General features: G+C 33.5%; 1 protein-coding gene across 1 annotated transcript; it reads right to left on the bottom strand.

Annotated features, from left to right (window-relative positions):
* Positions 1-10562: 10562 nt before the first annotated feature.
* LOC135831711 (uncharacterized) lies at positions 10563-16165 on the bottom strand. Its single transcript, XM_065344399.1, has 2 exons — positions 16055-16165; positions 10563-14493 (listed from the first exon to the last, which is right to left on the bottom strand). Exon 2 carries the CDS (start codon positions 14465-14467, stop codon positions 12191-12193), a length of 2277 nt encoding a protein of 758 aa, XP_065200471.1. The 5' UTR covers positions 14468-14493; positions 16055-16165; the 3' UTR covers positions 10563-12190.

Raw genomic sequence — 16165 nt, 5'->3', positions numbered from 1 at the left:
GAGTGTAGGTATACATTTCATCCACTAAATACTGCTGAAAAAAATTTCAATAAAAATGGACAAAGCGCGTTTTGGAACATTATTTTTTTAAAAATTTTTAGTGAATTGGCTATTTAGGTGAGTTTAACACCTCATTTTGGTAGGTTGATGATGTAGGAATGTGAGTTAATACTTCATCTACCAGGTACCACTGAAAACCCAACTTTGATAAAAATGGACAAAGCGAGTTTTGGAATATCACTCTTCATATTTATACGTAGGTAGACGTGTGTTTGAGCTTCCATGTTTAATGTTCCAAGTACATATATAAAACTCGATAGATAAGTAGGTAAACCAAGCACGAATCCGATTCGTAATCAAAGTTTAAAAATATAATTAAAATTTGAAATTTTTTCGTGATTTTCATTTACTTAGACCTACCAAAAAGTGAATTTGCAAGTAATAATTTGCTATACGAATAGGAAAAGCTATAATAAATTGTGTTCTAAACATTCATTAAAATTGCACGTTACCTCCTGTAAATAGAATTTACCAAAAGTTTATTTAAAAATTGAGGTAAAATTTGCTCACGTACTGCTGGTGTAACCTGAAATTAAAATTTATTATGAGATGCGCAATTATTATCAAGCGTTCATTCAATTTTTCATCGTTAGTTATTACCTACACCGAATCTACTCGTATACAAGTACACTGGTATAGGTAGTCGGTAGGTACATACATGCAGCAAACCAATCCTTTTTATAACTCGTTGCATCAAACGAATAAATACAAAGTTAACATTAGTGTGAAATTTTCTACAGCGCAACTAACAGTATGTTTCATGAAAATAATCAGGAAACAAATTGCGCGCCGGTTAGGTAAAAGGATAGAGATGGAGAGAAATTATTATACAGATAAGCGTATGTAGTGTCTAATTACACGTTTGTTATAATAACTACCGGTGACCAGTAATATGGCAGTCATAGTAGCGATAAGTGCGTTTACAAACACGAATTGCGAGAACAAGGTGTTCATATGTATACCACGCTTGCTACACAATGTGTAGATATGTTTTTCCAGAGAAATAAAAATTCTAAAATTCCAACTATTCGGCTAAACAATAAAATTATTTAGCCTCTGAGCTGGAAAACTGAAATTGTTATCTTGAATTTTGATGTAAAAATTCAGTCTAAAATTTGGTCGTAGGCTATACATTATAAAGAAGCTGTGGTTCCACTTGGGAAAATTTATACAGTAGCAGCTGAATCATAATTTCAACTTTGAGGACGGCTAAATTGAAATCTGCTTTGACCAAAGTGAGCCAATGTGAATTATTTCTTCAATTCAATTCACACTCATCAACAAGTACATTTTTATGAAAAAAACTTTGAAATCGCTCTTAAAACAGCTTCTTTGAATTTTTTAGATTTTCAAAAATTCGTCAAAAATCCAAAAATGAACTTAAGGACTAGAGGACTTGGGATTTTGATTACGGTATTTGAAGACATGCTTACTGATCTAGCTTGGTTTCGGTAAGTACCAGTTCAAAAGCTTTCTATGTATTGGAAAATAAAAACATAATTTTTGAACGTGGAATAATATTACCCCCCAAAAAAGTACCTCACGGTAAAAAAAAGGGGGTTTGAAAAAGAACGCGCTAGAAAGGCTCGTCACCATTACAAAAAAACTTCAAAAAAATCTCCATAATATAACTGAAAAATATCCAAAAAAAAATGACCCAAAACAAAAAATTACTGATATCTACTTTGCAGGGAGTTGGAGAATGATTGGTTGGTACCTACATACCTGCCTACGTTCCTACTTAAGAGTTTGCAAAATAATGAACAAAAATTTCCCAACTTCCGCTCGCTTTCTAATGAAGAGTAATCAAATTCGATCATGGAATACTTCATGAATGCTGGAAATGGATGTGTATTGTGTACCTACTTGTCTAAAGAAGTGGGCGGAAGTTGGGAAATTTTTGTTCATTATTTTGCAAACTCTTAAGTAGGAACGTAGGCAGGTATGTAGGTACCAACCAATCATTCTCCAACTCCCTGCAAAGTAGATATCAGTAATTTTTTGTTTTGGGTCATTTTTTTTTGGATATTTTTCAGTTATATTATGGAGATTTTTTTGAAGTTTTTTTGTAATGGTGACGAGCCTTTCTAGCGCGTTCTTTTTCAAACCCCCTTTTTTTTACCGTGAGGTACTTTTTTGGGGGGATATCACCCATTTTTTCTGAAGATGGTGAAGAGTTTATGAACAAAATATTGGGTTAGATTTGCATTCACTTTCACTCAAATAAATGGTTTCCTTAAAAACCTTGTGGAGGCGAGGGTTCAATTCTTTTCTGCACTCTGGAGATTTTTTTTTCTAGTAAATTTTAGGTATTTATTTATTTATTTATTTATTTATTTGTCAAAATTCCAACATAAAAACCTGCTGGAGACTCCAGAACTGCTCAAAATGGTATGGAATTATTTCCAATCGATTTGAATTGTTTGAAATAAATTTACATACGAAATTTCAGCTTTCTAGCTCAACATGGTGAAATTTTGATTTTTTTCATTTTTTAAATAAATTATTTCTTTTACATAGATTTAAAAACAAAACAGAACCAATTTTAAAGGTTGAGATTCAAGAATATAAAACGCAGTGATAACAATTTTTCAATAAAAAAAATAATTACTTGAAAAAAAAATCGACTTGAAAAAATTTTTAAAAATAGGTACAGGCGGGATTCGAACCCAGGGCCGCCTGCGTGCGAGCCGAAGCTTAAGTCAGGCAGCCACTGCGGCTGCGTTGTGAATCGCGCGTTTCAACTCCATACAACGCGGGATGCGCCGAATGCAACGTACATGATATGTTTTAAATCTAACGGCCATTCAGATTGGTACAAATTGACGTTTCATCAACTTATTTGAACAAAGCTGCAGACTTTTAGACTGAATTATTTCGAATGAGATTTGGGATATGGATTATTAAAAGAATAGAGAAGTGCCTTTTGTATGTTTTAGCTCACTTGCAATAATAGTTTCTGAATAATAATCCTTTAAAATTTTCAAATTTGGAAAAAAAGTGGTTAAAATTCGTTTTTTGAAAAATCCCTTCGTAGCGACCTGAATTGTGATTAAATACACCATCATGCAAAATTTCGTTGAATTTGGCCGAGCAGATTTTCTGAAAAGTCTATTGAAGAAAATGAAGAAAAAAAAACAGTGAAAAAACGACATGTTTGAAGATCTCGTTCACTTTTGGTATTAAACCTACAACTTTCAAATTTTAGTATGTTGATAAGCTTGTCGAGATCTTCAAAATGACATATTAATCTTTGAAATTGGTGCAGTTGTTTTTGAAATCTGAAGGTACTAATTTTCGCGTTTGTTGGTCTCGGAAGAATAGGCGTTTGCGGTAGCGGCGACGTTCTTTTTCCCAACCCCCTCGCCGTGCTACCGCCCGGCCTGATGTAGGTAGGTACCTATCTCTGGTCAGGATCAGATCCAATTATTTCCCACTGAACATCCAACATGATAGCCTCCAAAAAAATTCCAACTGCCTAAAAAAATTGACTTATTTGAGGTTTTGAATTTTCCAAAATAGGTACCCAAATGCAATTCAAAAATTGTATAAATTGGCAAAAAAGACATTTTTTTCTTTGTAAAGTAATTTTTTCAAATAATTTTTGATATCGCTTTGCTCTAGCAATAATATTGTACCTACCTAATGTACCTATATTACCTCCATTTTCATAAAATACCCGATTGTACAAATATTATAAAGGATTTTCAAAACCATCTAAAAATTTAAAATTTTGGCTCAAGCACTACCCCACTTTGAGGACCTCTGTCTCAGCCCCTTGTGTGGCCAGAAGGCTTACCTAAGATTTAACTGACGTGAGGAGTCTTCCTTTCAGAGCAAAAATACTCGACAATTTTTGTCAGAATCTAGAATATATTTCATCCATTGCTGCTTTCGATCATTCGAAGGACCCAAAATACCCTCCTCTCCTCCCCACTACTGCCCCCATATCATTTACCTCGGTGGAAATACTTGTTGGGCTATGGCCCTGAATCATTCCCAAAAAAATATCATCTTCAATTTTTTGTTTGTGAAGCTGCCATATGAATCTTTGTTCTCCATTTTTGGAAAAATATCAGAGTTGGTGACTGAGAGGTTGAGAGGTTGATAGGTAAACACCCTTGCCAGGTAAGTATTACTTTTTCGGATGAGATGATTTTTCAATTTTTAAATCTTCTAATTTTCCAATTTTTGCACATTTTTTCAGGATGTTTTCACAATTTTCAATTTTTACTTTAAAAAAAAAAAAGAAGCAGGATATAAAATTATTCAAAAATCCAAAATCAGTTCCTACCAGAAATTAAATAACCCTTGTAAAAAGTTCACAGTTTGAGGTAAAAAGTTCAAAAATTTGAAAATCAAATACGATACCTACCTACAAAACAAACGAGATCAAAACGTTTCAAAATCAAGTTTAAAATTATAGAATTTACAAAAGTTTTTTTAATTTATTAAAAAAATTTTAGTACAAAATGAGAAGCAAAATGATACGAAAAATGTGCTCTGAAAACCCCCATTCAAAATGCAAATTGAGAGTTATAACCGATGAAGTTTCCTAAACTATATAAAAATATGACAAATAGGTACGGGTACGGGACTCTAAAAACAAGTAGCGACTCGCCTCATTCAACCCAACCAAGGCTAAAAATCCCATATTAAAAAATTTTCAACTCCATATCACCCAGAATAAAACGTATTTACGTACGTTTAACGTAACCGGTCGTTATTGAACCAAATTGCATGAAAATCCAACTACTCGAGGGAAATGAGAGATAAACACGCGATGTTTAGGAAAACCTCCCACTGTAGCAATTCTCTCATCACCAAACTCGTTAACAATATGAACGGAGCATGTCGCATGTGACCATTTTGCGAGAAACTATGATTACATTTAAACCGCGCGTAACTCGGTTACAAAACAGGCTCATTATAATATCTTCCAAGTATCAACCGTCGTTTACATCATTAATATGAAATAAATTGTATAAAATTAGCATTAGGGCAAAATTTGTAGATTTTTCAGCGCATAATGAACAATTACATTTTCCTGTTTCCATTCCGTTCGTGTGATATTGAAAATGAGAATACTTCGGATGGTTGGATTTCAAACAGAATTACGTCATTTTTGAGCTTCTAATTGGATTAAAATACGAGAAACCACACGCAGAGATAGATTCAGACGAAAATTCCAACCAAATGAATTAGGTACCTAGTTACTACCTACCCGCTTCGTTAAAATTGAGAGGAAAAAACATCAGCAAAATTGACGACGATGGAATCTATACCTTTTCTGGGTGGTTGTGAAACACTCGAACAAATGTTCCATATAGGTACCTAGGAATATCTAGATACTTTATTTACGGATATATACCTACGTGACTTTTTAATGATAAACGGTCATTTCAACACAAACGAGCTTTAAGCACTACAAAATATCCACATTTACCTCTACTTAGGCCTAGCTGAAGCTGAAGTGTGAGAGAGCCAGATGTTGGCATAAATGTTGTCAAATTACTCGCTTAATTATTATGCATAAATGAATACCTAATTTATTAAACCAATGAAATATGTACTACCAACCTTTGTAGAAATTACCATTCTACCTCAAAATTTTAAAACCTAGCACAGAATAATAAGTCAAGGTTACTTCAGAGAACAGAGAACGAAAAAATAGGGGAAGTAAAATACAAAAGTGATAATGTTATTGCACTAAAGCGGAACCGCATTTAAATCATGTATTTTCCCTTAATATTTTATCATACGAGAATTATGATTGCATTTCCTTTGCCTAGTTTTAGCATTAATAGGTAAGAGTAATTAAACCTAAATGAGGGTGGTGCAATGGAAAAACTAAAACGTGCGGAAGAAATGAAGACATGTGCGTGATTCGTTCGTGCCAACGATTATAGCTATGAATAATTTTACATATATTTTATTCGCTTGAAATATAACGAAAATAAGAAGTACCTATTTCATAACAATTCTATGTATATCATGATACGTCCCTGGACAACTTACATCATCGAATAAATTCAGCAAAATTATACAAACTTTAATGCTTTCATACCAAATAATGGATCGAACTCGCATCTATTGATGATTTTAGTAAGTATATAATGTCCAAGAATGAGGTATAATATTGATATATTGTAGGTACCTGTGGCAGCTTAGCTCAGATCAAAAAATCAACAAAGCTGCTTTAAGGACAATTTTTCAACTTCTTCATGAAATATATAGATTTTTTTATAAAGGGAACCAATGCGAATAATTTCTATACAATTCAACTCCCATACACCAATAAATACTAGTTTTGGGCTTTTTTGGAGCCTTCGGCGATTTTTAAATTTTCTTCAGGCTCCCTTGTAAGGTAATTAATTACCTATAGATATTTGAAATTTTGATTTAAAAAAAAGTTGGCAGGTACCTAGACCTACCTATATGCAGTAGGTAGAGATTGAGTGAAAAAAATCTTGAAAAAATGAAATAGAAATTTTTAAAATGAAAAAGTAAAAAAAACTTTTTCTGCAAAAAAAAACTTTGAATTATGGATATTGTGTTTTTTACTTTATGTGACAAGAATTAGGTAATTATTGTAAAATTTGAGAATAATTCACTGGAATCTGAATTTTTTCCAACTTCTTAAAAATCAGATCAAAAGCAAATTCTGACATATGTACCTACTCGTATCTAATATTGAAATGTAAGAAATCGCTCATTTTTTGCAACGTTTTTAAAAATTTGGTGTAATAATTATAAGAATCATAAACTCGCAGTCTCAAATACATTTTTCTTAAGACCATTGATCCGTCGGGCTGCCCTCTTTAAGTCGTCTCATCGCCTATATATTCCTATCTGGCCTCTCGAGGTTGACTGAGTGCCTATCTAGCTGTCCAAGGTCGTTTGTCAGCCTGTCTGGAATCTTAAGGTCATTGACCTGTCAGTATGACTTCTCAAGGTTGCCTATGTGCTTGTCTGGGATCTAAAGGTCATTAACTCGTTCGGATGGCTTCCTAAGGCCATCTGCCTTCCTGGCTGTGTAGCTTCCTAAGGTCATATACCTGTCTGTCTGGGTTCTCAAGGTCATTTACCTGCATGTTTGGCCTCTCAAGCTCGCCAGTCTGCTTGTTTGACATTGTAAGGTCATTGACCCGTCAGTACAGCTCCCCAACGTCGTTGGTGTGCATGTCTGGCTTCGTAGAGAGCATTGACCTCTCTAGCTGGTCTTTTAAGGTCATTGACCCATGTAACCGGTATTTAAAGGTCACTGACCTACCTGTCTAGCTTTCCAAGGTCGTCTGTCTGCCTGTCTGGCCTCCCAAAATTATTGACCCAACTGTCCACCCTTTCATGGTTGTCTGTGTGCCTCTTGAGGTTGTCTGAGCGCCAGTCTGGCCGTCTAAGGTCATCTTTCTGACAGGGTGGCTTTTCAATGTCGTCTGTATTCGTGTCTGGCCTCTTAATGTTAATGACCTGCCGGTCTGGACTTTCAAGATCACTGGCCTATTTGACAAAAATCGAAAATTTATGAGAACAAAATGAATTGATTTTCTCCCAATTTTTCAAGAGAATCAACTGAATTTTCTTATGTTTTCAAAAGTCAAATTGATGCGGATTAACATTCCGGTGCAAAAAACATAATTATCCATGTTAAAATGAGGGTGTAGAAAGAGCTTCAATAATCTAACTAGGTACTTTCCTAATGAAAATAAACCTCTTAAAAATTAAAAACAAAATTTAAAAATTAGATAGGTGTGATGAAAAAAAGTTTAAGGCAAAAATTGAGCAAAAAGAAAATATAAATCTTGAAAGCATTTCAAAAATTACTTGAAAAAATTATTCTGTTTGACAAAATAATATTCTGACGATGAAAACCCAATTTCCATGATTTAAGAGCTATTTTTCTGGAAGAACACTTGCTTACTTTTTTGCTTTTCTTGATTTCAATTTTGGAGCGGTCTGGGAACTAATTTGGTGCCATTTTGATCCTTTCTGGGATGTTTTTCTCGAAATATTTAAATTTGGAATCTAACTAAATCTATGCCTGACTATGAATTTTTCTGAGTTCTGTCAAAAAAATCCATTTTGAGTTATTAAAACAAAATATGCTACTGGATTTTCATTCTGTATCTACATACTTGTCTCTCAAATTTTCACCTCTCTTCCTCCTCCATCAGTGCAAAATGCACCTGATGAACTATAAACAAAGGCTCACACTTCACACTCATGATTCATGGAATACCTACGTCCTACCTTTTATCACCTGTAGGTATCTACTTACATGTCTCATACCTACTCCACATATCATTTAATCGCCTATGGTGTAATTTTCACAAGTAGCTCGAGAATAGTTGTTAAGAAAAATAAAAAATGAAGAAAAAAACGAAAAAAATTATGTACCACGAGTTATTATAGTAGGAAGAAGAATTTATAATTTACGTTGCGGCAGTTTTCAGTACCACAGTCGCGAGCTTCCTTGTTAAGTAACATTGTTTTATTGTTATAGAAGAAAATTATCAAATTTGCTAACCGAAAACAATGCGTTATAATTGGCTATTAAGAAATGGTTTTACATCACGCGACTCTATGTCGTTTGCAAACCTAGGTACCTATACACGGAGCAATATCTGGGTCTAAATAAGAGGTACCTCTACCTATATGCTGCTTAAGTGATTCTTAAACGAATGCAACGAAAAGAGCCGTACTCATATAGGTAGGTGTACCTTTAATGAGAACGATGTTCAGAGTAAAAACAAAAGAAATCCGAGCATTAACGTGAGAATGCGGTAATCGAGAAATAATTTTAAAATAGTCGAATAATGTAATAATTATGAATTTTAATGCGCGAATAGATCTACTTTTTATTATATACGATTCATATCTGACCCAAATATACAAATTGCGTGAAAATATCGAGTAAGTATTGCTCAAAAGTAAGTATACCTACCTACTGCAGTGCAGACTGTAGGATTTTCCCCAGTACAACACCAATACATAAGTAGAAGTACCTAAATAGGCTACTTTATACGTAGGTAGGTACATTACGGGCGAATAAAAAAACGAGCGTCAATTGGTCAATTTGAATCACCATCTGTGTAATGAGTAGGTAAACCATAGAGATAGGTATACTAGAGGTAGACAAATTATTTTATGCAATGCATAGGCGCTATACATTTTTTTGACCTTGTTAGAGAGGAAAAAAAACTCTATATAATTCGAGCCGAGTCCAAAGTGAACCATTTAACGTAGCACACCGCGAAATAAAATACCCCTTTTGTAATTAAAATGATATGTTTGCGAGACTGGCGACCATCCACAGGAAGCCAATTAGAAATAAAGAATAATACCATCGAATTACGGTGGTCGTTTTGTGCGCGTTTTCTTCGGTCCATTAAAAAACCGTAATTTTATGTTTACCAACGAAACATCCGTTTTTCTGATCATTTGTTTTAAAAACTCGGCGAATTATCATTAGGTCGTCACCAATTTATACTAAAACGTTGTCCGCGCGGTGGCTAAAGCTATAATTTCATACGGTCAGTTCATCAATTGTGTAGAATAAACAATTCAAAAATGTAGATATTTACTTTACACGTTGAATGTCCATTTCAAAGCCTATATTATAAGTATAGAAGTTGTGAACACTTTTACTCGTAGTGTAGGTATTCGTAAGGTAAATGTACCTACTTAATACCTACCAGTAGCCAGTGACCACGCACAATGTCTCATCGTCAGCACTCATTCTGTAAGTGGTAGTAATTTTTGGGCTCAAATGTGGCAAAATGCAATCTGTTTTGTTTCCATTCCAAAGTTCTTGCTGACTTCAGTATATAGGTAGGTAGCTTGAGATCAGTGGTGTGCTCATGGGTACATTCTCTATGATTTTTTTAAATGAATGTACAACTTCGAAAAAATAAAAAAAAATGTATAGGTACACCGAACACTCCCGGTTGAAAAACAGTGAATAAAACAAAGAAGTTTAGGATCATATTTATCCTTTTATAATTTTTTCAACAATTTGTGGTAAAAAAAAGGTGAATTTAATTACAATTTTTTATTGGTTTCAATTTATATACCTACGTATGTATAATTGCTTGCTTGGTTTAATTTTGAAACTACTGCAAGAGTAGGTGCCTATAAATGCCTCAACCATCATTTTAAAAATTGTTCTTTTGGCAAGCATCTGCTAAAGTGAGTTGCTCTATGGCGGAGGGGGTACTTAATACTTTTTTCAATCAATTTTCTCATCTCTGTTCGCTCAAACGCTCAAATTTACCCTACCTGCCAACAAAATTTATTCCAATTTTTCTCTGAAACAAATTCAATTGACATTTAGAAAGTGCGAATTATCATTTCCACCTCTCAAAATCATTTTATGGTGAATTTTATCATTTTTTAACAATTTTGAAACGTACCCATTCACTAAAAACATTTCAAAAAATGTAAATTTGTTACATTTTCAAATGATGAGATTGAAAAAAAAACAGTATTTGACATTACGACATTTACTTTTAAAAAAAGCCATAATCCTGAAGAAAACAAAATGAAATTAATATAATTGGTAAAAATAACAACAGCTTTAAAAAAAACACATACCTATAGGTACAAGTAGGTAGATACTCAATTTCTTGAAACATACTCTTATAAAAAATTAAATCACCCTCTACCTAATACTTAGTCTACAAAAAAATCAATGTAGGTAATACACAGATTAATTTTTCAGCCATCATTTTCAAAAATATTTCCAGAATTACCTAATTTTTTATTCATTACCAATACCAACTAAAAAGCTCTAAAAATTAGGTAGGTGATCTAATAAAAATGAATTAATTTGAAAAAAAAAACAGTAAGAAGTTATACCTAATTCTAAAAAATTATTCATCTTATTTCGCCGAAGTGTCAACGAATTATAAGCATTATTACGCAATTGAATAAGTACCTATTCACTTTCTTGGAAAGTTATGATCATGATTATACTTAAATCGTATCATCACAAAATTGACTAGGTAGAAATTATATAATTTAAAAATGTGAAATTTTTGAAGTACATATTTTCTGCAATTCTAAAAAAAATTATACTTAATTAGGTACCTACTTACTCATGTTAATTTTTTTGGTACAATTTTTCCACTTGATATTTTGGGGAAACACTTATATAATTATTTGTATTTGATTAGGATAAATAGTAAATAGGTACCTACGTTTAACTAAATATTTTTGGTACCTACAGGGTGCCCAGAAATATTGTGAACCCCTAAAAAAGTTATCTGTTCAATTTTTCGGTTGATCACACTGAATGATAATGAATTAGCACATGATTGGTGTTAGACTGAGGTGATAACATTCCACCAATCATATGCATCATATTTCACGATGCCAACCTATATTTTTAATAAAAAAAACTTTCTTCGGGGTTCACGGTATTTCTGGGTACCTTGTATATATCGGTACAAAGAAGGTAGGTATCTCAATTAGTGGAAAAATTGTTGAACCGATGTGGATATTCAAAAATACACCACTAAGCCACATTTTTAGCGCTGAATTTTATTTTATTTAATTTTTGGTAAATACTTATTTGAAAATTCCAAGGCCCATTTTTGAGGTAAAAAGCTCAGATTTGTTTTATATCTGCCCTATGTTCGACCTGCCGAATAGATTTTTAGTGATTTACAAAGCCGTTCTGGAATCTGCGATAAATTTTAAACTCTTGTAAACTGGAATACATCGTCTTCGTGCCTCTCTGAACAATTTACGCACAATTTTTCGAAAATCGTGTTGCCAGTTCAGATTCTGTGTTTTTCAGGTATGGGGGAGGGGGTCATTTTTATTTTCAATTTTCTAATACTAGAAAATCCAAAAATCTGCACTCTTGAAATCTCCAACAAGTAGCTTTGGCGGTAAAAAATAGGTAGGTACCTAGTGTAATCAATTTTCAGTGTTGTATTTCTGTTGGGATACCTACATATACCTATGTACCTTGATTTGCTTATAAAAATTATCTAACATAAAACATAACTTAAATGACTTTCAAATAATTCATTCATTTAGAACTTTACTGAGCTCTGACTATGAGCACAAAATATGAGCAATAAAATATAAGACTGTTAATTAGGTTTAAAAAATTTCAGAAAACCTACTTTTTCTTATATACGTACGCGTTTCTATCCTCAGCATCAAAGACAAATTCACCATCACGAATCGACTCAAATTCCTTCTCATTGGGCAGAGGAGCAGCGCACGAATGTATACCAGATACAGACGATGAAACTACATTGTTTGTTGTATTCAAAGTCCATTTATCAACACCGTTTTCAAATTCATCCAAACGTAATACTGTCTTCCCAGCATCAAAATCTTGCCACATTGGATCACGTAGATGTTTTTCCTCCAGAATCGTCCTGATTGTACAAGTCTCCAAGTTGACAATATGCTGCATTCTTGCGATTTTCCCCGCTGAAATTTTCAATACTTGCAGTTCGTGTTTAGTTTGTTCAATTTTATGAGGGTCTACGTCGACCAAACTGTACCGAATACCCAATTCTTCGTCTCCTTTGCGATTATCAATTTCTAAATCTACGACCGCGTATATTTTATCACGATGCGAGTAACGAATGTACTCGTATACACGATATTTGCCATATTCTTGTATTTCATAATTTTGTAGTAGAAAATCTTGCCGAGTTTCCTCTGTGAGACCTAAACTGCCAACAATGCTCCAGGAATTTTTGGTGGAATTATAAATGTCAGTTGTGTTTGTACGAGATTTCAGTTTAATGTAATCATCGTGATTTGTGGAAAATATCAAACCATAGGCGTATTTGAAATCTGGAATTCGAGCACTGGATTTGGCGCTGTATGGTATACGGGATTGAACCCAATACTGGGAATACAAGTTGCTATTGCGATCTGCCTCAAAGAATCCAAGACCTCCTGTCACGCCTCGCACGAAAAATCTGCACTTGGGTGTATTAATGCGCAAAATTCGAGCAAGTGGCATGATTTTACCACCCAATGGTGCGTCCAGTTCACTATCAGAGGAGAAATCGTTACCACGGCTCAAGATACCAGGAGGACCACGATTAATATTGTGGTGAAGTAGCAGTGATAAGACTCTTCTACAGTGCCTTAGTGGTGTACACTTATTAGGCAAGTTTTTGTCAAATGAGTAAGCATACATGGTATCACTTGAGCATATCATTTTTAGGTACCCAAAGCCAAGAACCGTTTCGTGAGATATATATGTTCCATCACGATGAAGTCCTAAAGCAAAACGATCCACACTATAAGGTAAAGCTATCACCTTTGTAATGTTTCCATACACTTCACCATTGATTATGTTTTTCTTATATATTTTTTCTTCACAACCCAAATGGTAGATCTGAGCTATAAGCCATGGTCCAAACATACCTATTGCATTTGCACCATCACGATCGTATGATAAACTTTTAAATGGTGTTGGAATGATTTTCAATATGTTTGTTGTGATTTTTTTAGATGGTATTTCACGTAATTTATAAGGGACCATCATATAATGAGCCAATAAGCAAGGAAACGTGATTGACAATTGAAACCAATTCTTCCATGTGTTTTTCCACTTGTACATCATTTCATATTGTTTGGTTTTCTCGTTAAATGGTATCGTTTTTTCGACAAATTTAATTACCAGATTGATGAAGTCCTCTGCACGTTTCATGTACGTTTTAATTTTCTTTTCAGAGTGAGGATCTTTTTTTGCCTCATCAACAACAACTGACCAATTCCCATCTTTGAGTGTTTTAGCCAACTCTATGATGACTAAACGTAAGTCATTTGCTGCTAGGCATAAACAGCTACCAAAATCACTAACATCTTCTCGCCAATTGAATTCAATTTGTTTTTCACCTGTGGTCTTGTAAGTATGATTCTCAAATTTATAAGATCTAGCTTTCATAATATGTCTCAGAGATCTGCAATCCCAATCTTGTTTTATTATAGCTTTTCGTGCTTTGCTAACCGACCAATACTTATTTTCTTTTTCAAATTTTTCATCTATTTTACTATTAAAAGATTGGTTTACCTCAGTTTCCATCCACATAAATGCATCACTTGATGAAGTAGTTGTACTCGAGTCTACCGCTTCTGGCAAGATTTCTAAATTCATCTCCTCGTCATCACTTTCAAATGTTTCATCTATGTTGTTGTCAAGAGATTGATAGTTTGCTTGATTTTTCACCCAAAAAGATTTGCTTTCTGGTGCAGCAGTTCCAGTTATATTCACTGCTTCCGGTGGTATTTCCACATTTTTCTGCTTGTTATCTAATACTTCCTCCAATCCAGATAACGATGGCCACTGACTGAAATCTTGCGCATTTCCCCATTGGAAAACGATCAAGAATAAAAATGATAACAATTTCCACGGATTTTCCAACATTTTTCCTGAATTTGTGTAGGTATTTCCTGATAGAAAAAAAATATCAATATTAAAAGCTGTGGAAATTTCCATGAATTTTCTTACATTTTAAAATTAAGATTTAACTTGACAACATAGGCCTGCGCATTTTATATCAATAGTGGTGAATCATCCTTTGATGATTTTTTCGATTTGTATTTTATTTTTTTTTCACGTTGAATTTGCAGTCAACCCCTGGCATCTAAAATTTGAAAAGGTGTGTCCCTATTGGGGAAGAGAAGTGAGGGCAAAAGCCTTTGAAAATTCATAATTTAAGAACGAGGACGAAGCGAAGGGGGCAGCGGAAAAGCTTGTCTCTCCGCCCAGCATTCTGAGAAAGTTGAAAAATTTTAAGAAATGATTGAATCCAGACTTTCAAAATTTTCCTACTTGTGAATTAGGTATCACAAAATGAATATTTTGTGAAGGTTGCATTCATGATTCTTCTCAACTCTAGTCGTTAATTTCCTCATATTTCCCAACTCTAGAGTGTACACTGAAATTTCTTGCTACGTAAAAACACTTTCCTTCCACTTCTTGAATCAGAAATTTTTGTAAACTCTCGCCCTCAAAAATTGTTTTCTTTTTCTGACAGTTTTTTAAACTTCAAGTGCTGAAAAATTGGTTCATCTGCATAAAAAAATGATGAAATTTTACTTCCCAGCTCGCATTCAAGTATCCGAACCTAAGGAAAAACTGAGGGAGAGGGGGAAAATTTTGAGGGCTCCATTCGGTGTATCCGTCAGGGGCCCCAACCGACCTCTAATCAATTTTTTCTCATTTAATTATTCAGCATCGCAATAAAATGCAGTTGATGAACACCAGTCACTAGAGATCCAAGATAAAATAATTTCTATTGCTTAAGCTTCAATTTTAAAGATTGAACATTTTTTTCAACTTTCCACTTTTACCTACATGCAAATTTTTTTTAGCAGAATACGAATTTTCACCAAAAATCTTCAGGCTTTTTCTAATAATAAATAAGAAAAATCATTGACAATAGTAATTTCGTCAGGGTGATAAAAAAAAGTTTAAAAAGTAAAATCATCGTGATAAGACTGAAAATTGGAATAACTGTAAATCGAAATAAAGTGGTCAAAAAAATTGTTTAGTGAAAGAGCCAAGAGGAGTCTCAAAGGTATAAGATTTTTTTCGAAACACGCTTTTTTGATCTTTTAGGCGCATGTTACACAACTTGAAAAATACATACCTAGTGAAAATTGACATTAAAATTGCCAATACATACCTACCTAGCTATCGAGAAAGGCTAGCAAAATATAAATTTTTATATCAATTAATAATATATGTAATTAATTGGTGACTTGAGGAGTCATTTTCCTTTTCTTGAAACCCAGGTTTGAGGTTCAGGAAAGGTAAAAAAAAATCAAAATGACTGGCTGGCAGTTGTTCTGAAAACCTTCACTTATAATCATACTTTGGTACCTTACCTGTACCCATCTCGTATTTAAATTTGTAAACCTATCTATAGTAACACCTACTAGGGTGAAGATCCTAGATAATAATTCATGCAAACAAAAATTTCAATTGAGAAAATTAAAATATACTTACTTTTAATAGCTACAACGTGCCAAAAATCAGATGATCACCTCGAAAATGAAATATCATGTACTCGTAATTTCAACACTTCATCAAATTTGAAACGAATATACTTAATGTATT

The sequence above is a fragment of the Planococcus citri genome, chromosome 1 (assembly GCF_950023065.1).
Source record: "Planococcus citri chromosome 1, ihPlaCitr1.1, whole genome shotgun sequence".
In the NCBI taxonomy this organism is placed as follows: Eukaryota; Metazoa; Arthropoda; class Insecta; order Hemiptera; family Pseudococcidae; genus Planococcus; species Planococcus citri.
The sequence above is the reverse complement of the archived record's forward strand: the minus strand, read 5'-3'. Positions and strand labels throughout refer to the sequence as shown.